This window comes from Aplidium turbinatum, chromosome 3, assembly GCF_918807975.1.
Source record: "Aplidium turbinatum chromosome 3, kaAplTurb1.1, whole genome shotgun sequence".
Lineage (NCBI taxonomy): Eukaryota > Metazoa > Chordata > Ascidiacea > Aplousobranchia > Polyclinidae > Aplidium > Aplidium turbinatum.
In genome coordinates this window covers 17,497,484-17,520,575 of record NC_137474.1, presented here as the reverse complement: position 1 = coordinate 17,520,575, position 23,092 = coordinate 17,497,484, and the positions used below count along the sequence as shown (strand labels likewise).

General features: G+C 37.9%; 1 protein-coding gene across 3 annotated transcripts in view; it reads right to left on the bottom strand.

Annotated features, from left to right (window-relative positions):
- The window catches only part of LOC145766345 (exocyst complex component 7-like), a 49,926-nt gene that overhangs the window by 5,608 nt on the left and 21,226 nt on the right, over positions 1 to 23,092 (bottom strand). The window contains exons 12-19 of one of the 3 annotated variants that reach the window (XM_082578037.1): positions 20,564 to 20,583; positions 18,534 to 18,559; positions 11,884 to 11,987; positions 8,690 to 8,794; positions 7,901 to 8,020; positions 3,485 to 3,583; positions 1,100 to 1,162; positions 39 to 162 (exon numbers count right to left, since the gene is read on the bottom strand). In XM_082578037.1, the coding sequence (XP_082434163.1) occupies positions 39 to 162; positions 1,100 to 1,162; positions 3,485 to 3,583; positions 7,901 to 8,020; positions 8,690 to 8,794; positions 11,884 to 11,987; positions 18,534 to 18,559; positions 20,564 to 20,583 (661 nt within the window). The remainder of the gene's footprint in view (positions 1 to 38; positions 163 to 1,099; positions 1,163 to 3,484; positions 3,584 to 7,900; positions 8,021 to 8,689; positions 8,795 to 11,883; positions 11,988 to 18,533; positions 18,560 to 20,563; positions 20,584 to 23,092) is intronic. The other 2 variants (XM_082578040.1, XM_082578039.1) reach the window with 2 other exon arrangements.

Genomic DNA, 23,092 nt, shown 5'->3' with positions numbered 1-23,092 from the left:
AATCTGTCAGAGATGATTATGTAATGTGCCAGACATACTTATGTACTGTGCTAGACACTTCTTCATGACTTCTGTAGATGATTGGGATTCGGATTGTTGAGCGGCCAACATGCTCCCAGCTATATCGGCGTTTTTTGATAACTGTTGCACGAAGAGCATAGCCTGCACAGGATGGTAAAAAAGTGGTTAAGTGAGTTTTTACTACTTCTTTGCTTAGTAGGCCTACTTACGTTCAAGAGTGAGAAAGCCTCTTTTGAGGCCAAATCCGACCTAATTTTCACATGCTTATGGGACTGTCAAGGATTTGAACCATTGACTCAGGTCTAGTCACCAAGTGTGGCAGCGTAAAGATCCTTCTTGTAGTTGGAATGTACTTCTTGTGAACAACCCATCCAGTACGTGGTGAATGGAGAGTTGTCCTTGGCTTGGAGTACGCTGCTCAATAAGCAAGTTCTTTCATGTTAAAATAAAAAAAAACTTCATTTCCATTTAGTAAATACCAAAAATACATGAATTTGTTGTTTTTATTTGTTTGTGTCTTGTGAAAGCAAATATCTGCACACAAATGAATAGGTTCAACATTACAAGAAAAGTAATCAAACAAAGAACAAGTTTCAATAAAACGCGAAGCATGATGGATGAGCATAGAGAAGAAATTTAAGCTTTCTACCAGTTACATTGAAGTGGGATTGGAGTGGCGGTGGGATGGCGTAGCGAGTAAGGCGTTGGCTTTCCGATAATACAAACCTGGTTCGACTCCCGGCTAAGCTGGTTGTTGAAAACACCGATCACCTCTACTTAGGGTGTAATAAATTGGGTGGGCGTAGTTGCTGAAGTAAAGGCGGCCGAGAGAAAGGAACTGGCTACCCTACTCTTCTTAGTGTCGACGCTTTAGTACAATGAGAACCTTATCTTCTCATACCCGACACTTGAATCAAGTATATGGGACCGCCTTTACCTTTTTAACTTGAAGTTCCTTCTGCGCTAAAGAAAATGTTAAAAGTCCTTAAACAAGCTGCGGGTCTGGACTTAAACAAACATTGATTACTGTGATTACATTCAAAATAAAATAAAAGGCAATGACAAAGCATAACCTTACATTGCTGGTGAGCTCGTGTACTGTTCCGTCTTTTGGCATGTTCGATTCCTTTTCAGGATCGCTCTAGAAAGTATTACTCACACTAAGGGTCGAATGCAGAAAGGTAGCTCAAAACTAGTTTTAAGCAAGCCGAGCTTAGATAGTGGCTTGAGCCGAGTTTTGCGCTGCAGAAACTATTCTTACTTTAAGCCTAGCTTAAAACTCGTTTCATTCCAGGTTTTGAGCCACCAATTTAAGTCGCCAAAATTGCGACTTAACAGCGGCGAATTTTGACTTAAGCATTTTGCAAACTGGATTTCAAAGGATTCCGGTGAAGTTGTGTGTTCGTTACCTCTAAAACATGTTCGGTATTCATTTCGTGAATGCAACTTTCGAGAATACAACTTTGCAATCTAAGGAGTTACTAACAGGGAATGGGATGGGATGGAAGACAGATTGTGGATGGAAGATGGAAAATGTCAAGGATGGAAAGGAATGGAAGATCTTGATGATGGGATGGAAGACAATCTGCCGTCATTCCATCCCAATTCCATCATTAACTTTCTTACACTTTATCAAGACAAGCAAAATATTACGTTGCTTGCTGAAACTCGATTTTCGGTTCGTATTAAACCAACGGAACTGTTGCCTGACGCGTATTTGTCAAACCTACTGTCGTGAGGCAGAATTGACCAATCAGAAAGCTATGATTTTTAGGTTTATTTGTGGCATATTCAACGTGGAGATCACAAAATGTGAAGATGGAATGGAAGATGGAAAAGATTTCTGAGATGGAATGGAAGATATCTAAGATGGAAGAAAATCTCAGGATGGAAGATGGAAAAACGTCTTCCATTCCATCCCATACCCTGGTTCAGGGCCGGATTTAGCTGATGGGGGCCCCGGGGCACCTGCACCCTCTGCCCCCCTTAAGTCCGGGCCTGCCCTGGTTACTAAACAAGATCAATGCTTGGGCAAACAATGGATCAACCACGCAGTATAATCAGTCCATCGTGCAGGGCAGTTTTTGAAGCTTGCTAAAATGTGCATTCTCCGTCTGTAGAACTGTAGGCCTTTCTGGAAATGCTGAAGCTTACTAGCAGCATCTCATACGACCAGGTTAAGGAGAAAATTCTGACCAGATTTATTTGAGTTACAGGTGGAATACAAAAAAGCAGATCCAGCAATTATACAGAGGCAGAAAAGAAGTTATTGCTTGAAACTATGAATGATGCAACGTACAGCTTCATTCAATCTATTTGTAGACTTCAATAATACTTCTAATTTGTGTTTTTATTAATACCCTTCCCTATTTAGCCCCTTGACAAACCTCCAGATATTTATGGTTCACTGCCATTTTTCAGTTACAAAGTTGTTAAAAAACAACTGCTACTTGTAGCCTACAAATTGTTGCTACTACATCAATATGCATGCTTGTCTTGTAACAGGCTGCTAACTTGCTACCACCAACTGGAAACTGCATTTCAAATTCAATTGTGATGTAACAAAAGGTATTATATGATGTCATTAATAAAGCATCCCTAATTACACCAACAACTTTCTAAAATCTAAACTGACAATTACTATATTTGTCGGGTAGGTTTCAAAAATCACCATGGCAAGTCGAGTGACGTCACACTTTGCGTCAAAAACGTGGCTTAAATCCAGTTTTATTATGAAGCGCACCTCAAAGGGTGGCTTGGCCAAGCGACCTTGCAAATTAGTTTCTGCAGCGCGCTCAAGTTGTAAACCGAGCTTGACTAAAACTCCGCTTGCCTGAGAAGAGCTTGGCGTTAAGCTAGGTTTATTTTGAGCTACCTTTCTGCATTCGACCCTAAAAGCAACATACCGACGACATAAACAACAGATAGATGTGGTAAATTGGATTTTTAAGTTTTACTTCATGCAAATATTGAATAGATGTATGTTGGACTTGTTGGTGTTGGTTTTGTCGGGTTAAGTAGGTTAATCTTTGTCTGCCTTGGGCACGCTTCCCTTCAAGTTTTGCCTGTGAGAGAGAGATGTTCTAATTTTCCTGCTGCGAAAAGGAAAATTAGAACATCTCTCTCTCACACAAGCAAAATTGAAGGGAAGCGTGCCCAAGGCAGACAAAGATTAACCAAATTAAACCAACAAACCGACAAAACCAACATACACCTAATACACACAGAAAACAACAGAGAATCTTGGAAACTTTTCATGCAAGAGGCAGTCAATGCTTGGAATCAAGTGCGACAATAAAAGAAGAACATTGAAAAAGATTGCAACTCACACTTTCCAACAACATCCATTTTAGATTCCCAAACAGCAAAATCCGTCATTTGTACATTGCTTCAACGTTGCGTTGAATCAATGTAAAAATGACAGATTTTGCTGGCTGGGTCTAGCACTCTAGCAGACTCTCACCTTCACGCAATCAGTAAAATCATCCAGAACTTTTACTCCAATCGTTTCAAGCTCACCAATCAATCGCGGAAATCTTAAGCTGTTCAACTCGGAGCAACCCTGGAGGAAGGAAAAACCATGATAAAAACACAGTTATAAAATGAAAATGCGTCTGAAAAGCACCATCAGCAGCGATCAAATGGAAGGAATGCATGATTAAAGTTATGTTTTTCTGTGATATCCAGGCTTACGCCCAGTGTTTAAAGATTTAGATTAAGAGGACGGTAAGACAAGAAAGCCAATCTTCGTGTCCACATTCAGGCATGCCTTCAAGTGTATTGCCAAAGACACAGCCGAACGCTTTTGAGCGGTGTCGTACCTTTTCTAGCCCTTTCTAGCGTCGTACCACGACTCTCACCACTCGGCTATGCAGCCAACGACTAAAGTACTGTTGAAACAATGGCTAGAGATGGTCAAAGCAAATAGAGTGGTCGCCTCCAAGTTTGAGGAAGTGAGTTCGACACCCAGTCAACTCAAGCACAAAACTGGATAAAATATGGGCTGAGTCTGGCATTGAGGAATTTATTTCGTGTTATGATATACCTCCCTGCGCTGAGACTATCTTCATTATAATGCGCTGAAAACTACACATATCTGCAATGAATGCAGCACTGTATAACAATAGATAGTCAATACACTGTACAGTCATAGGAATAAGTCTCAGTGTACTCAGCGAAAAAACGCGTTCAAATCCAAGCAGGTATGAGGAAAAGCTGACACGTATTTGGTCGCATCATCATCATCATGTGCCGTCTCCGAGCCGAAGGTTGGCTGTCAATTGTTTCCACACGTCACATTGTTCCGCTACTCTTTTTGCTTCTCCGATAATGACAAGTAAGCCCACTGTTTTACATCATCTCCCCAAATTCGTCTCCTTCCCCTGCACCTCTTTCCGTCCACCATACCTTCAATAACCAACTGATCAGCTAAATCAAGTCCTGCCGATCCTCTCAAAATATGTCCCGCGCATTTCATCTTTTGTTTTGCTAAATCGTTTGCCCATCTATCTTGCACTCCGATTCTTTTACTAATTACTTCGTATGTAATGTGTTTTTTACAGGGTGATCAAACCAAATTTAGACAAATATTTATTGAAATAACAATACATCCAAACAGGAAAAAATTTACACATATAAAGAAAAATACAAAGAAAAGTATAAATAAACAAACTGTACTCTTATTTTTCAATATATCTTCCCTTTACGTTCACCAAACGCCTTAGTCTGTTGTGCACTTGACTGTATATGATAAATTTAATAGGCTATTCTTCTGTACCACCAGAGTTGAAAAGCATTAATGTTTTTGTAAATTTCTTTATTTGAGGTCCAACTTTCACTCTCATATGATATAATCGGTTTGATATAAGATAATAGTCTGAGTTTTAATTGCAAATCTATATCTCCTCTTTAAAATTCCTTACATTTCCAAAATGACGCTTTTGCTTGATCGATTCTTCTTCTTTTTACATCATTGATGCATCTTCTATCTTGTGTAATGTGGAACCCTAGGTATTACCCTAGTAGGTATGTGTAGGTATTGACCTGTTCCAATGTTTTCCTTTCAGCTTAATTTTTATTTCTTTTTTTTATTGCTTTTTTCTATCAACCTTGTCTTTGTTTTCGTTGAATTTAGTTTCATTCCGTACTTTTTGTTGATTTCATTGATATTGTCCTTACTTTCCTGCAATTTTTCCTCGGTGTCAGCCAGAATGACAGTGTCATCTGCATATCTGTTGTTGCTCACTACTTGTTCATTAAATCTGGCTCCGTTTCTGTCCAGTGTCGTTAACGTTTCCTTGATTATTGGTTCGCCATATAAAATAAATAAAACTGGTGAGAGTATGCATCTCGGTCAAACTCCTTTGGATATTGGGAAGAATTCAATGAGACTACTACTACTTCGAACTGCTGCTGTTTGTTTAAAATATATGTTTTTTATAAGTCTTCTTTCTAAGCACGAGACATTAAATTTTTCAAGCAATTGTAGTAATTTGGAGTGTTTTATCCTGTTAAATGCTTTAATGTAATCGATGTATGTAATATATAAGTTTATTTTCCTTTTTCTACTCTTCGTAGGAGGAAGATTCCATTTTTTGTTCTTTTTTATATATCGCTTGATTTTCATCTATTTGTTGTTGTATTATCGAGGTTATTCTTCTTTTGATAACGTGTAGCAGAATTTTGCTGGAGTGTGATATTAGACTTATAGTCCTGTGTTCCTCACATCTCATTGTTTTTGTTACTTTTGGCATTAGGATTAGGATACTCTTAGAAAAGTCATTCGGAATTTCATCACTGTTGTACGATATATCTTCTTTATTAGCTTCGTCATGTTTTGCAATCCCCTTTCTCCTAATTGTTTCAGAAGTTCTGCAGAAATTTCATCTACCCCACTTGAGTTTCCATCTGGGAGGCGGAATGTAAAGGGCTGATCTTTGTAGTGGTTCTTTATCTGTTTAAGGTCTGGAACCAAAATATCGTTGACGTAGCGATCTGAATAGATTTTAACCCTTTAGGCTTTGTTCCACGAAAATCAAGAGACTTCCAAGTTTGGAAGATGCCGGCCACAGGAGACGGTTTTTGACTGCAATAAACTGTTCTCACAGAATCTTTAATATCTGCTGAAGACCTTACATAAATTCTATCATTCTGATTATTGAGCTGAGCTTCAATTGTGAAGTGTTTTTTGTCTGAAAAATGATCTCTTGCCTTGCCATGCCATCTCTTGCCTTCAGTTCTCTAAGAATCTGTGCTCTTTCAAGTCTCTTTTGCTTTTGGAGGGGTTAAGAAACTACCGTTTTCTTGTCTCATAAGGAAACAATTGAAGATCTTTTTCTACAATAGTTCTCATAGAACTGTTCCTCATATTCATGCCTTTGGCTATTTGACGGATGGATCTGTTTGGGTTTCTCATCACCCTTTCTCGGACAGCCTTAACCACTTTCTTTGTTCGAGCTGTGCAAGGTCTTCCACTCCTGGGACGATCTTCAGATGCACCAAGTTCTATAAATATATTCACAACACGGTAAACGATCTCAGATTTGGATTTCCCCGCCCGATGGAGCCTGAAGCTACATGATGGCTTCTCTTTGGATCACTTTAGACCTTGCAATTAATGCTTACAATTAGACGTAAATTTTAAAGTTTAGCAAGATATTTAGCATATTCAAAGGCAGTGTACCTACTGCACTAAGGAGGCCGGAAGGCCGAAACGGTGTGCCACTGTCTGCAGTTAAGTGACAGTTAAGTTAAGTGACATATGTTTAATCATAAAATGAAAAAAAGTCCAAAGAATTTCTGTTCACCCTGTAGTTTTGACACATACTCGTGCCATCTGCTGGTTTTCCTTCTTGAGCTTGAATTACTTTATCGATCAAATTTTCGAAAAATGTTTCTTTGTTCTCCTCACTTGCATCCTCATTTAGGGCATATACGTGTATTAGCAAAGTGTTAAAAGGGTGTTTGTTTATTGTCATAAAAATAATTCTTTCACAAATTTGATCATAATACATCAGGGATTTCTTTATACTTTCGCTTATTATGAAGCCTACACCTTTCCTGCCTTTGATCCCCTCCGGAGTATATTACCTTGACCTTTTCTGATTTTGGTAGTAAGCAGGTTGCGAATTACCCTGCTTGTGACCAGAAAGTTTCGAAAATTCTTAATATATCCAGGTATAGCTCTTCAATTTCTTGCATCCAACATGCCAGCTTTCCAGGTTCATTCAGCCTTCTTATTCCAATATTATTATATTCTATTATTATTATATATTATAGTATTATTACTATTATATTATTTTATTCCAAGTCTCTCATTTCAAACTGTCACTAATGGACGATGAAGTCGATTGTCTACAAGTGCTCCACCGGGCTAAATTACAATGACTCGTGTGTATTACTGCACTTCGTTTGTCAAGATCTGGATTATTCGACTTGTGTTTACTCATAACAATTCAAAAGAGCCAATGAGGTACGTCAGGCCCCCGGAACAAACGCACTTAGCAGTGACATGTTTGGTTAACTGCGCCAACCGTTGATCCTAATGGATTTATCTACTTGTCGTCATTACGAGGCACCGTTGACGTATTCTTACCAACTTTTCTTACCAACTCACAATGATCCGCTGCTCTGAATACTGACACCGGGCTATCGTGCCAGGCAGTTACCAAGGTAGGGAAGCTATGAGGTACTACACCTTGCCCAAGGGTGGCCTGAGAGCATACGACAGTTAAGAGGTAGTTCTACTTTCCTTAATTCAAAAAATCTCTAGTCAGGTGCAAGTTAAAGTAATGCTCAGGACAAAAATGACTATCACAATGGACTAAACTGAACTTGTGAATTTAATTGATTCATCAAAAAGATAGAAATTTAAACCGACCTTCAAAATGTCATGGTAGACCCGGGAGTTCTCCTTCAAGTGCTTGATGGCGGGAAAGACGTTGACAATGGACGGGTGGTCGTGGTTCGAGATGCATTGCTTCGCATAGCTCAGGAATTTCTAGACAAAGCAAATATGAGTTTGTGAAGTGATGGAACAACCCAAGTTTTTCACAATTTGTTGTAACTGGTTTGTTGAATGTGACGTCATAAGTGATCAGCATCAACATAAGTTAGTAGCAATTTAACATTGGACAAGGTTTTCTGGTCGACACTCAAGATAAAACAGGGAACACAATTCCTTACAGTTTTCAAATTACCCTGTCCTCCAAATTAGTAAATTACAAATTTTACAAATATCATATGACCATTGACTATGCATTTCATACAGTTCAATATTTTACTACTGTACCTGTAACAACTTTTAATGCTTAACAAAACTACTTTGATCCAAATTTTGAATCAAACTCAAGTCAAAACTGAGTTGGACCTATTGGACTATAATATCCAGATTTTTCGCTTAACATGTCGGAACATTGTACATATTATTTACTGCACTATTTTACCATCATGAGAGCCCTATATTGATTATTATTATTCAAGAAAGAAACTGATCAGAACTCTCAGTTTCTTAAAATTCTAAGCTTTCTGAAATTTCTTGCCCAAAAGTTTATCAAACTTGACCAAATTCTTGACAAATTGAAAAGTTTGAGGGTGCAGTTACACTCCCTGGTTCTACACCTAAGCAGACCAAAACACCTACGCAACACAAAGCAAGAGAAATGCTTACATTTCCAGCCCTTTCAATCATCCCAAGCGGATCTGTGATCATCGTGTCAAATACTTTCCGCTTGTTCTTGTCCGGAATGATGGATTGCATTACTTTGTTTTCCGCCTACAAAGTAAATGTGTTGTAATTGGACAATGCATAGAAAAGTATTTCTAAGCAGTAAATGTTGATATCGTAAAGCTCAAGACTTGTGCTGTCACATTCGCATCATGGAAAGCGAGCGGTGTGAAAAGGAATGTCCAAGCTTTGCTTCCAGACTGTCAACAAGATGTTTACGATCAAATGAAAGTCATCATAATTATTTTTATTGAGTGGAGCGAGCAAAAAAAGTTTACCAAAATCTTTCAGCACTATATTCTACCACTACCTGCTTTATGATCCAGACATACTGTCAATGTAAGTTATAAACAATTCAGTACAACACACAACACTGAGCAAAAAAAAAACTACATTCCGTTTGCAAAAGTTGTTGTGCACAAAACATTGCCAATTCTCAGTTCATCAAATAATATTTTGTGTTCTTCTGGGAACTGCTAACTACGCTACCACAAGATGTTGACATGATAACCAGCTTTATCTCCCACGTTCCGTCAGTCAGCACGACTGACTTTTCCAAGATAGTTAAACTCAGGCATATATAGCGAATGCCTTGATACATTTGTTAACATTGAACACGAGGGTCCACCACACCTCTTTTAGGTGCAGACAGTTAGACAAAAAAAAAAGTTAGGCGCGGGTCAAATAGGCGCGCACACTGTGGCGTCTGGATATTTAGGTCCCGAGCACTGTGGCGCCCGGTTATTTGGGTGCTATTCCTAGTAAAGTCTGCAGATTATATCAGCTTGGCAAGGCTAGGGCAATGCTTTTCACACAAAATGTTATAACCTATTGAACAGAAAAATATGTCATGGCTTCTGTGAGTGAAGCTGCTTAAACTGGCAATCCTTTTCACACAAAATGTTATATTGAACAGAAAAATATATTGTTTTTTTAATGCGCGTGTTCGACATTTATTTGCTGTTAGTCCAGGTTTGCGTCGGCGAAAGCTTTATCAATAAATTATTCAAGTTTCCGAACATGGCTGAGTTCACTTTTAGTTAAGTCAAATAATAACTACACTACACATCAGTAAAAATATACCGTGGCCTATATTCAAGCGGGTGGTAGGCTTGAGTGAAGACTGAAGAGTAATTTAGTTTTCCGTCAAAAACCCCGACTAGGTTTAATAACGAGCAAAGTCGCACCATTATGCTTGCAACTGTCCTGTAGAAATGTATTCATATCAACAGTAGTAGAGCGTCGTCTTACACGTACTCGCCACACGACCTATCCATCCCGACTAGAAGTAATTGCGAAAGATCAGATTAAGTAAAGTTCTATCTGGCTGCAACTTCTGTTCAGGATGCATAGCAAATGTCCTGTGGAGATGTGCTAATATCAACAGTAGTAAAACGTTGTCTCGCACCTCATCTCCACACGATCTATCCGTCTCATCATCATTAAGTTCCTTCCTCTCATCGAGAGTTGGAGGCAATGAGACGCCAAGTTTCTCTGTTGTAAGATTTTTCTACTGCAGTTTTGTAGTTAAGTCCTGACCAGTCTTCAATATCATTAGTTCAAATTCTTGGTGGTCTGCCCCTATTTCGTTTGCCGTTCATTTTTCCTTCTAGTAGTTGTCTTTGAATAGAATTATTGCGAATCATGTGGCCAAAATATTTCAATTTTCTTGATTTAATTGTTTGTAGAACTTCCATGTTGGTTTGTATTCTGCATAGTACATCTTTGTTTGTGATTTTATCCTTCCATGAAATTTTAAGCATTCTTCTATAAACCACATTTCAAATGCCTCAAGTCGTTTAACCATCTGTGATGACAGTGTCCATGTTTCTGCATTGTAGAGTAGCGTAGTCCATATATAGCATTTCGCAACTCATTTTCCAGTGTTGATGTTAATTTTGCGTGTTGTTAATGTCTTTTTCATTTTTACGAAGTTGTTTCTTGCTATTTCTATTCGTCTCAATATTTCCGTATCGCATCTGCCATTTTCAGTTATTGTGTTTCCCAGATAGGTAAAGCTTTTGACTTGCTCGACCAGCCATCCGTCTCAAGTAGAAGTAATTATTAAATATAACAGATTGTACAAAGCTGCGCCTTTAAACCGGCAACTTCTACTCTAAAAGTACATGTCATGTGGAGTCAGGTACTGGTAGTCTACTGCTCTAATTGCCCTGCATATAAGCCGACATTGGATCTGAGCACTTCATTTGTGCACCGAAAAGTTTGGTAATCACATTATTACATCCATAACCTTTTTTTGGTTTCATAGCTCTACGTGGTTCTTGTAAAGAGACAAGGTTGGGTACTGGCTCTGTTGTAGGCTTTACTACCGAATAAAAGCAGACGGACGTCGGACGTATCAAGCTTTCTTCGAAATAATACGCCATCTGATGCCAACACTAAACGTGAGTCCAATGAATTGCCTTATTGCAGCTTTTATTATTTCTACGTTACTACTGGCTTTACGCTCATGCACAGTTTTGGACTGCAGTTGCGAATTTACGCTTAGACCCTATTGATGTTTTTGTAGCCAATTGGGAATCTCAATGGATTTAGAAACGGCGGCGTTCCAGGCATTCAAGGACACATTTCCGTCAACGCAGATATTCGGATGTTTGTATCATCTCGCCCACAACATGCAAAAGCACCTCAGCTTAATCCGACGTTACCGCAACGACTCCGAGTACGCGCTCCATGGCAAAACATTAGTGGCGCTGACTTTCGTCCGGATTACACGCGTGGAAGAAGCACTGACAGTTTTGAAAAACAACTTGCCGCAAGAATTGCACTTTCTGATCCATTGGTTGGAAGACAACTATGTAGGTGAGCATTGGGCAACTGTTAAGGTTATCTTATTTACTGCATATGCTTGCAAACTGCTTCAAGTAGTCTCACCTACTTGATGTTACAGCTTAATTCACCATAACCATCGCTTGCTTTGTTTAGGGCGACGACGAAACGGAGGTGGGAGACGAAACCCCGTGTTTCCATTGAAAATGTGGAACGTTCACGACCGAGTGCTTCATGACCAGATAAGCTACACTGACCACTGAACCAGATATGATTCGTGATTTGTGCTTGTGAAGTCTTTTCTGATCAAACTTTACGCAATTGTGATGTAACAAACCATGACTCACCGCCAGCAACTTGGCACATCCAGACACAACACTGATGAAGGGTTCGACCTCCACATCAATCGTGTCCTCCTCAGCTATTGGAGCATATGAGCTCTTCCCCAGGCCTGACAATGGATTGTTGAAATACAAATTCAAAAGTTGAATGACTGTTACATTAAAACAACGTTTTTCTTTAAGTTTTTAAACACCAGCACAAATTAAACTAATTCTAAAGTTATCAATGTAGAAATATTTTCTTTGCAACAACACATTTTGTTAATTAATTATCATCATACAATTATTTTCAATAGTATCAAAATTACCAATAGCAATTATGCATTATAGTCTGGGAGCCTACAACAGAAGATTTCACCCCATAAGGTACAAAAGGTTTGACCCCTTGAAGTTACTGGGGTCAACCATGTCACTCACAAAAAGTATGGAAGATTGACCCCACCGGGTGGGTCTGGACCCTAGAGCCCCCTAAAAAGCCCGAAAAGGGGGGTTATTTCACCCCATAAGGTACATGGACCAAAGTTGGTCAAAACGAAGTTCTATGTCAGGACATCACAAAAATATCAAATCTAACAATATTTTCGGGTGGAAAGGTGATGTAAGATCCCCCCTAAAGTGACCCCCCCAGGGGGTTAATTTCACCTCATAAGGTACATGGACCAAAGTTGGTCAAAACGAAGTCTTATGTCAGGACATCACAAAAATATCAAATCTAACAATATTTTCGGGTGGAAAGATGATGTAAGACCCCCGCAAAGTGACCCCCCAGGGGGTTAATTTCACCCCATAAAGTACATGGACCAAACTTGGTCAAAACGAAGTCTTATGTCAGAGCATAACAAAAATATCAAATCTAACAATATTTTCGGGTGGAAAGGTGATGTAAGATGTCATCATAGTGACCCCCCAGAGGGTTTATTTCACCCCATAGAGTACATGGACCAAACGTGGTCAAAACGAAGTCTTATAGGACGCCACAAAATATCAAATCTAACAATACTTTCAGTTGGGAAGGTAAAGACCTAATAAAAGACCTACCCAAAAGTGAATCTCCTCCTGGTTTAATTTACTTCATCCCTTACTCGAACCAATCTTGGTGTAACGGAAGTGCTATGCCAGGACAGTACGAATGGATTAAATCTAACAAAATTTTTATATAGGTTTTGGTGAAATACATTCACAAGCTGTCCCATGATGCATGAAATGGAACTATATTTTACAAAAAGTTTTTGTATAAATCATATTCAGTCAATCGAAAAAAGGCAACAGGACATGACAATACATGGCTTTGCAACACCAAAAACAGAAAGTACATAAGAAGCATATAGCCAGAAAATTGATCCAAGCTCTTGATACGACCACTAAATGTTGACTTAATCGTACAACTAACTATCCAAATCAAAATGTTTCGAAATGAATCATTTCGGAACGTTAATTCAGGCAGTAATGAACATTTTCCAGCTGCTACAATAAATAACCCAATAAACCCAATGTAGTAAATTTTTGTCTTTAATGCCATTTGCTTCTTGTCTCCAATCAGTTATTGTAACTGTTCATTCATAAACAGAGATTGTTTGTGTAAATGTAAACGGTCGTTTCTTTATTCTTCATTGTCACTGCTGTCGCTTTCACTTTCTTCGTCTTCTTCATATTCATACAATTCTCCTGTTATATTCGGAGAAAAGAAATAAAGACTATACAAAACATTTTCTGTTATGCTCTACAGATATGAGTAACATACAATAGTAATTTTATTGTATTTTACAGACGTCTATTTTTCTTCGAATACTGCAACATTGCAACTTACTATTAACTGGAAAAAGTGTTATTTTTTCAACATTTATTAATGATTCAGTGCACCCAGGCATTTCTCTCAAGATTGCAGAAACTATTGGTTACAGGTTCCTAAAACGAAACTTTACAGCCAGTTATTGGCTAATGTTTACAGTCCACAAAGTGAATGACGGATAGACCAGGAGAAAGTTTTATATTTATAAACGGTAACCCAAGCGACATCCAATGCTGTTTACCTTCTTCTTGACATTCCTGGATGGGATCAGATTCCACGCAGACATCTAAAGATGTAGGTGAAGCTTCACCTTCAAACCACACCACTTTATAACAACCTTCTTCTTCTTTCCAGCCATACTCTAGTGGCGATGTTGCTGCTTGTTCACTTCTAGTTGAAGACAACCACCGTCTTGCGATGAAATGAGTGCGCCTTATCTTCTGGAGAAGTACTCGTGAACAAGGTGGTAGAGTACTACTATCTAGCTTCTGTATGCATGATATCCTTTCATTTTCTTTTTTGGATTTGTAGCTGTCTAAAAACATTTGTAAACGGACTTCGTTGACATAATTAATTTTCTTGTTTTTGTACATGTTACACACAAAGTTCTCTATTGCGATGATAGTGTCTTCACTAATTTCTTTGTCTTGTCCGAGTTGGCTAAAAGCTGCCTGCGCTTTGTGGTTTCCTTGGAGTAATTTCAGCGGCCGCACTTTCCCTTTACTGCTAAATGACGAGGTGTAATCAGAACTTGTAAAGGCATGATATGCAGGTAAACACTTGCAAATCGTCACTCCAAGCGCGGTATGCAGCTGGTTGATGCTGATGTAGCGTTGCGTGTTATTGCTTTGCAACCCAGCTTCTATCCATATCCCTTAATGAAGGATCAAAAGTTTCATAGCAACCTAGGCCAATTACAAGCCAGTCGGTGTCAGACGTGCGGATAACCACATTGCTTGGGGCAGGTACATTTACCAAGTGGTAAAACATCCTACTGTCCGCTTCTTCATGGTCATTAGTCATTACACAGTGTAGCTTCTACATTTTTTACAAATTTACCATCTATTACTTTATAACAGTAGCACGTATCACCAGCATTAGCAAAGAGCGTTTTGTGTTGCAACAAATGAGCAAAGTTGTCATCTTCCCAGCTGCTAACAAGAAACTTAATTAAAGACTCTTTAAAACTGTTGTTTTTGAGAGCTTGAATCCAGTTACTTGGACGTTTCTGAGCTGGCCCAGTGATTTGATACGCTGCCAATAATGAAGCTCTTGAATCTCTTTTGCAATCTTTAATCGAGGGAGATAGCCACAAAATGAATAGTATCGCCATCGGATAGTAGAATCCTCTGTAGAAGAAAGCGAGCTATTGCGCCAAAGGAAGCTGGAAAAGCAGTGTTCATCTGCAAATGCAGAAAAAAGGAAGCATCAATAATGGTTGCATATATTGTTTCAGGAGGGGTTGTTGAAACTAGTGACTCTAAATAATTCATCATTGCAGCTTTAGGAGTCTGTTGCATTGTTCCGTCCACATGGCTGAGAGACAATGGAATAGGCGTCAGTGGGTATTTCAGTACTTCTGCCAAATCTTTTTTTTGTTGAAGTGAGTGGTACAGGATACTTCCGAATAAATCTCGAACCATACAGGCTGCTACCACTTTATCGTCTGCTCTATAAACTTTACGTTTACTAGCTTCTGATGCACATGTTTGCAGATTTTGACGCTGTATTCTCTTTTCAAACCGGCTTGGATCATTAACACACTCATTAATGAACTTTTGCCTTTTTTTTTTTGTCCAATCTCAACCACCGTAAGAAGAAACTTTTCAGTATGATCTGATGCTGCTGTACCTGTCCCAATTTAATCGCTTTGAAAAAAATTACCTCAACAAATTAGGGCAGCAGAAAATCAAAACTTCACTATGCCAACTGTGGGCAATGTAGGACTTCGTTTTGACTAATATTGGTACAGGTACACTATGGGGTAAAACAAACTCTGATGGCCTGGCCCTGGGGGATCACTTTGGGGGGTCTTACATCACCTTTCCACCCGAAAATATTGTTAGATTTGATATTTTTGTGATGTCCTGACATAAGACTTCGTTTTGACCAACTTTGGTCCATGTACCTCATGGGGTGAAATTAACCCCCTGGGGGGTCACTTTTGGGGGTCTTACATCACCTTTCCACCCGAAAATATTGTTAGATTTGATATTTTTGTGATGTCCTGACATAAGACTTCGTTTTGACCAACTTTGGTCCATGTACTTTATGGGGCGAAATAAACCTTCCGAGGGGGTCACATTAAGGAGGGTCACTTTGAAGGCATCTTACATCACCTTTCCACCCGAAAATATTGTTAGATTTGATATTTTTGTGATGTCCTGACATAGAACTTCGTTTTGACCAAATTTGGTCCATGTACCCTATGGGGTGAAATAACCCCCCTTTTCGGGATTTTTAGGGGGCTCTAGGGTCCAGACCCACCCGATGGGGTCAATCTTCCATACTTTTTGTGATTGACATGGTTGACCCCAGTAACTTCAAGGGGTCAAACCTTTTGTACCTTATGGGGTGAAACCTTCTGTCGTAGGCTCCCGGTCTATTAGTAGAATTGCAAGAGACATGCACCAAACGATCAGATTCGAAGAAGCATGCTTTGTTAGTTTGATTGGCTAGTTCAAATCACCACAACATTAATCTCGTTGGAGTTTGCAGATAGTCCGCATCGAACTATGATAATAAAGTAATTTGATGAATTACAAAAATATAAGCAAAATAACCATAGCGAAAATTTTTGATAATGCATTTGTTGACATTTTAGAAAAAAGAATGGTGACTAAATGATGTATGTCAGGAAGTGGAGCCAGTGGTAAGCGGCACTCAGAAAGACCGAAAGACTACAACAGGAGATAGAAAGTGTTGCATACGTGAAGACCGCCTACGACTTTATGCCGCGGTCCCTACGACGCAAGGCAAGAATGCCGCAAAGCAAGAATGACGCAAAACTTGAATGCCGCAATGCACGAATGACCCGAGATTTGATTATTTCGCACTAAAATTAATTAAATTCGGTAGTAATTTCATTTGCCACGGTAGCAATTCAATTTTCATTTTTTATTCAAACAATAACATAAAAATTGTTTTTTGCACTTCAAAAAATAAAGATGAGACTTGGTTATTTCTCACTAAAACTAAATGTTTTTTTTTTCCAAATGATAGTAGTAATTTCATTTGCCACCGAAGCAATTTCAATTTTTTTCCTTTTAACAAAATAAAGATGAAGCTGCCAATTCATCTGTTGCCTTTTAATCATAATGGACACGTCTGCACTCTTACTAATCAGAAACGTTTGGCAAACTCCAAGTGTAGGCTAAATCTGGCTTCCCACGGTTAATCTCGCTTCTCGCTGCTTCAGAAACAACACATGAGATCAGTTACACTATTTTGTCGAAGATCAATTAGAATTGGAGGTATACTGTAATTACATATCTACGCTGATAAAGAAAAATAGACAAATCAATGCCAGAAAGCCATACTTTTACCACTACTACTTCTACTATGCAAACGAAACTACTACCGTATAAAAAATAAAAAAAACAATTGGTTTTAGTGAGAAATAGCCAAGTCTCATCCTTAAGTGAAGTGCAAATTATAAATTTTAATATTTTTGTTTGTATAAAAATAAAGATTAAAATTGCTACCGTGGCAAAAGAAATTACTATCGTATTCAAAACAACAATTTTAGTACGAAATAATCAAATTTTGCATCATTTATACATTGCGGCATTCGGGCCTCGGACCGCGAAATGAAGTCGTGTATCTCGTTAAGACAGCCATGTGCAATTGTGCATGCTTGCTTGCTGATCTTTGATTTCAACAGAAATCACTTTTGAAAATTTGCCTTTGAACAAGACTTCCGGCATCTCTAGTATGGTCAAATTGTCAATGCTGTCTGTAGCCAAAGTTAAGCTCTTGTCTACAGCAATGTTGGTCAACAAAATAGGTGCACACTGTCCAGGAACAAAACAAGCAACCAGCTTATTATTCTAAAGGAACAATCAACACGTTGAGAGTTCCGCTAGGTATAAACCCGACCAGTTTGACGCAACGACACTTGCTGTCGTGATATCAAACCTTGCCAGACTCAAGACATTTCACCAAGTCCTAACTTGCAAACTTGGAACATTCTGCGAATGTTATTTCAAGAAGATTACAAGGCATTAAGGCAGGGGTTCTTAACCGGGGGTGCGAGACGTGTTCCCAAGGGGTGCGGAAATGCTGAATTATTAAGCTTGGTTATAAGAAGACTTAAAAAGCTATGCTTGTTTCCCAGACATGGTACTACGATCCTGAATTGTAGGTGACTATTTTTTTTTGGTCATTCTAGATGGGGTGCGAAAACAGGTTGGTGATTTCAAGGTGGTGCCAACAAGGTAAAAGGTTAAGAACCATTGCATTAAGGCATCCGACTTGAAGAAGCATCACAATTATAAATTCCACGCAAACACATAGTGCATAAAAGAACCAAGGGTTTTAAAAGTATCCAAAAAATGCAACAAACGTTGCGTCCAACTAAAATTTTCAAGTCGACAGTGTGAAGGAACTAATTTATTAGTATTTTAACGAAACAAGATGAAAATAGGCTGCAAAGGTAGCTGTCGTTAATGCAAGCAGTGAGGTCAGTTATATATAGATTGTATAAGTTTTAAAACGAAATAACTATGCTGGTCTTTGACAATAGATCGAACAATGCAGTGAAAGTAAAATTAAAAGGAGTGTGATTCTTCAACAACAACAAAAAAAACTTGAAAGCAACATATTCAGATCATGCAAAGTGAGTGAGCTGAGCCATCTGTGCCAGAACCTGTGTCTTTTCTTTTGTCATGAGCTCTGAAAAAAAAGGTTCACCAAATACAAAACACCACACAAATGAAAATAAGTCAAACATTCCAACCAGATCTCTCTATCGCAATTTCGTGGCCATGCAAGTACTGGCGTTCTCAATGTTTTGAGGCACACACAAGTCAAAAATGTTAAAATGACTGGAAAATCTAATAAGAAATTTAAAAATTATTATACCATCTGATACTACCGATTGAAGACTAGGGTTTAAGGACTGCTTAGTCACAAAAGTTTTGAGAAAGATCAAGCATTTAACGACATTGTACAAAATATTGCGTTGTTGTACGGTATGGACCAAATCAATCCGCTTACGAAATAAAATTTTGGACGGAAAAGTGCTTTGACCATTAAACTGCACAACTTTACCATTCACGCAAAATATCTACATTGTGACGTAAGTAGTTCTTAACTCAGGCATTCAATTGCAAAACCGAATTCAAACAAATAAGTGGCATTTTCAGCTTTGTTATTCAACGGTTTACAATGTTACGCTATCTTTCGTGATTAATGCACAATTGATACTATCATACTAATTTCTTGTAAAACTATGATGCTTGAAAATTTCACAACTTTTACAACTTATGGAAAAGGAAATGGTATTGCGCTTCTAATGTTGTTAAGTGACATATAATTTGATTATAAGGCTTAGCCGCTACGGTATTACTTCCACACTATACTATCAAGTTATCTATCCCAGCTAAGCCTAACCGGACCACCTATAGATTATTTGAAGATCTTGTCAGTAACTAATCAACTCCCCGGAACTTATTGGCACACTACAGGCATCTTTACTTTTTTAAAAGAAACACACAAACGTCCGGTAACGAGCGGAAACACTAATTGATGGAATGAGCTACATGAAGACAAAGAACTTCCTTGGTGAAGCCAATCTCAAACTGAAAACGATCCTTCAGATATCACGACAGCTCTCCCAATGGAGCATAATGAGAGGAGCGATTGTTAACTAACATGCGAACAGGAATAGAACAACAAGCTATGATCATGGACTCATGGAGTAGCCTATATATGACGTCTGCGTTAATAATGGATGAATATGTATCTTTTTGATAAAAATAACTAGCGAACTTTTACGATGAAAAATAAGCAAATAAATTTTTGTTGTTTTTGAATTTTCAGTTTACAGCTGTATTTATCAAATTTATAATTAAAAGGGATCCACGTTTTATTGGATAGCATGGACGTCTCTCCTCATAAGTGTCAGTGGGGCATAGCTGAAATGACCTAATCTGGGAAAATTACAAGTTCAATGAAATCTTAAACATAAGGAAAGACAAAGCATGTGCAGCAAATAGTGGCGGTCAAAGCATTAGGTAAAAAAGTAATAGGACGTGATGTATGACGCATCGCTTTACCAAGGACATACCTCGACCAAGCAGCAAGGAAAGGAGACGACAACAACAGTGCCTTTGGGGCAATGTCTGAGTTTCGGTTGGAAACACCCGTGTTTGATACTTACAGTAGACATGGCAAAATAAAGATCACGAATCGAAGTGATATGTGGAATACACACACGGCGTGTTGGTTTTATAATGAAACCATAAAAGTTTTATAATAGTTAAAAATAAAAGAAATATATCAATATTTCATACAAGAAATAACATCAGAATTTAACTGACAGCCTCCTCCTCTCCTTGTGCTGTGTACAACAAACTGGTGGTGTATTTTTTTTTGCAGATAAACCTAATTACGGTTTTTCAACGCGATTACTTTACACAATAAAGAAATAAACATGGAAATTCTCTGTTTTTATGCATATACTATGTTCAATGATATTATATAAGCTTTATTGATTCTTTTGTGGAATTTCTATTATCATTTCATTTTTATGTAATTGCATTCGGTCACATACTGGCAAAAACGAATTATTTTTTTCCATAATTCAAAAAGAAAACCGTTTCACAACTAAATCATGAAAAAAGCCAAAACAAAATTAAAATGCTAAACAGTTCATTGCAGTACACTACACCATACCTTGCATCAAGATGGCGTAACTGTACAAACACCACAACGTAAGAAACGCAAAATAATGACCAACATTTTTTTTCTCCGTCATGGAGGCAGAAAGAGTAACTCTGAATTGAAGATGATTCTCATCTTTAACATTGGGCTTTATTGGACAGCTTTGCCACTGCTAAATACGCTGTATGGGGATTAAATTTATTCTAATGAGATTTCAATATTTTCGTTTGGCAACATCCACCGACCAACATCGTGTCATGGACATGGTAGAAACAAACGTTGGTATGCCAATGTTCCTTTGGAGTTGGTGATTGCTGAGAGCACCCTCAATTGGTGTAGCAAAGGTAAGCGCTTTATGCAAAGCTGAGGAATTTCTATTAAACATTTAAGTGAGCCGATCATCAAAAGTAGTGTTTATTGATTCAGAAGGGCCAGCCGCGCAGTTCTATTGCAAACTGGCGAGACAGATCAAATGATCATCATTGCAGCGAAGAAACTCATTAAAATATTTTTTATTTGCTGTAAAAGATTCCTTTTGAAATGATTGGGTTGTAGCACATAAGGGCACTCGGCTCATGAAAAGATAGTAGCTGTATCAGCCTATTGAGCCTCAGCCATCAGTACGACACTACTCATTACTCAAACCACACGACTGCCGGTGTGTAATGACAGAAGACTGCTCAGTAAAAAGTAATATACTAGATCTAAAACATTCTGATTTGGTTTTCATTTAACAACTGAAAAATGTAGTTCCATGCCCATTGAATTTATGGCAACCAGCTTGTCAACACCAAGCGTTAAGCTGTTCTGTTGTAACCATAATTTCGTGAATTGAGGCATCAAAATTGCAACTTTTTGTATTGAATTAACAATTAAAAAAGATCTTCTGATTCATAATTAATTGTTCCAATACCTACGTCTTTGTTTAATAAACATGCACGTGTTAGTTGTGGTCAATATTGTGATAAGCAGGGATGGATCCAAGGGGGGGGGGTGCGCACCTCCCAAAAAAAAATTCAAAATGCCAGCATAAAACTCAGAAATATCAAGTGACACATTTCATCAAAGCATCAACTTGAAATCTGTACTTAATGCATGGCCATGTTGATCTTTTTGGCCCCTTCAACTAACATTCAGTTTTTTTTACAAACTGCTATTATTTTAATAAACTAATGGTATTAAGATCTACTAGCAGGGTTGATCGGTTTAAACCGGGGCAGTTTAAACCGCCCGGTTAAAACCGGTTAAAATCTGGTTTAAACCGGGCAGTTTTGACCACCTATTACTGGTCAAAACCCCTTTAGTGTATGAATTATTTCAAGTTGCTTTTCAATTGAACTAAAAATATTACCCTCCAACCTCCATGTTTAGTAATGATGTTCAACTATATTTTGTTTTGATCAACAATAACCTAAATGCTGGATTTGGAACAAAAAATATTCAATTTCTCTGTTTATTTTTGATATTTCAATCAGTTGGTTATTTCAATTCTTGAGAAAATTCAAATTCTAAAAATAAGTTTCTGATGAACCAAAAAATGCTTGGTAGAACGATGAACAATTTGCACAGCCAACTGAAGTACAAGAATTTATTCCAACAAATTTTTTTTATGAAAAACATTTGCCATCAAATTTTATCCAGTTAAAATAAAACAATGTGAATGCATATTCTAAGATGCCTAAAAATTAAAGACATGATAGTTTTTCGAGGCCTGCATATCAAAATGGTCACAACTCACAACTGCTCTTATATTTCCTAAATAGCCCATAGCCCAGGTATATAGCCGACCATTCACTACATAAAAATATTTTTCTGGGTTTTGACCAGTTTTGACCGGTTTAAACTTAGTTTGTACCGGTAATACCAGTTTAAACCGCTTTTTTCACCACTTAGATATCAACCCTGTCTACTAGTATTACTTTATATTTTGATAGATCATAGCATTTTATATCAGCATGTAACGAATTGATGCTGTGTAGATTATGGAATGTGTATTGTGTACCAATGAAAATAATCATGTGTTTTGTACTGCCAGTAGGGGTAGGCAGTACAGGGTGGATTTTAGCCACTAACTTCGGATTTTGCATAGGACTCTTTTTTAAACAATAATATGATATGACAATGCAGAATCAGCAAAAAAATTTGAACTTTAGGCGTTTTTGGCGGTTAGCACCACAAAAAACTGAAAATTGCGTTTTCGGATTGTGAATTTAACAAAAAATCACAATTTTCTGGAATAAGTGGTTTTCAAATGTACAATACTGCATAAACTTGTCATTTTTTTATGCAAATGGGCTCTGTGAAGATGGAATAATAACTCAAGACTAATTTGGAATTTTATTAGTCAAAGAAAAGTCCAAAAAACACAAAAAAATTGTGAAAAAGCATCAATTTTTTATGATAAAGTGTTCAGGAAAGGACAGGCCTATTGCAAAGCCTTGGACACTAGAAGAGATACAGTAGAAGAATGGTGAGATATAAAATGGTGAAACTTTTGAGGTTAATGCATTTAATGGACTTCTTAAACCGAGGGGAGGACAT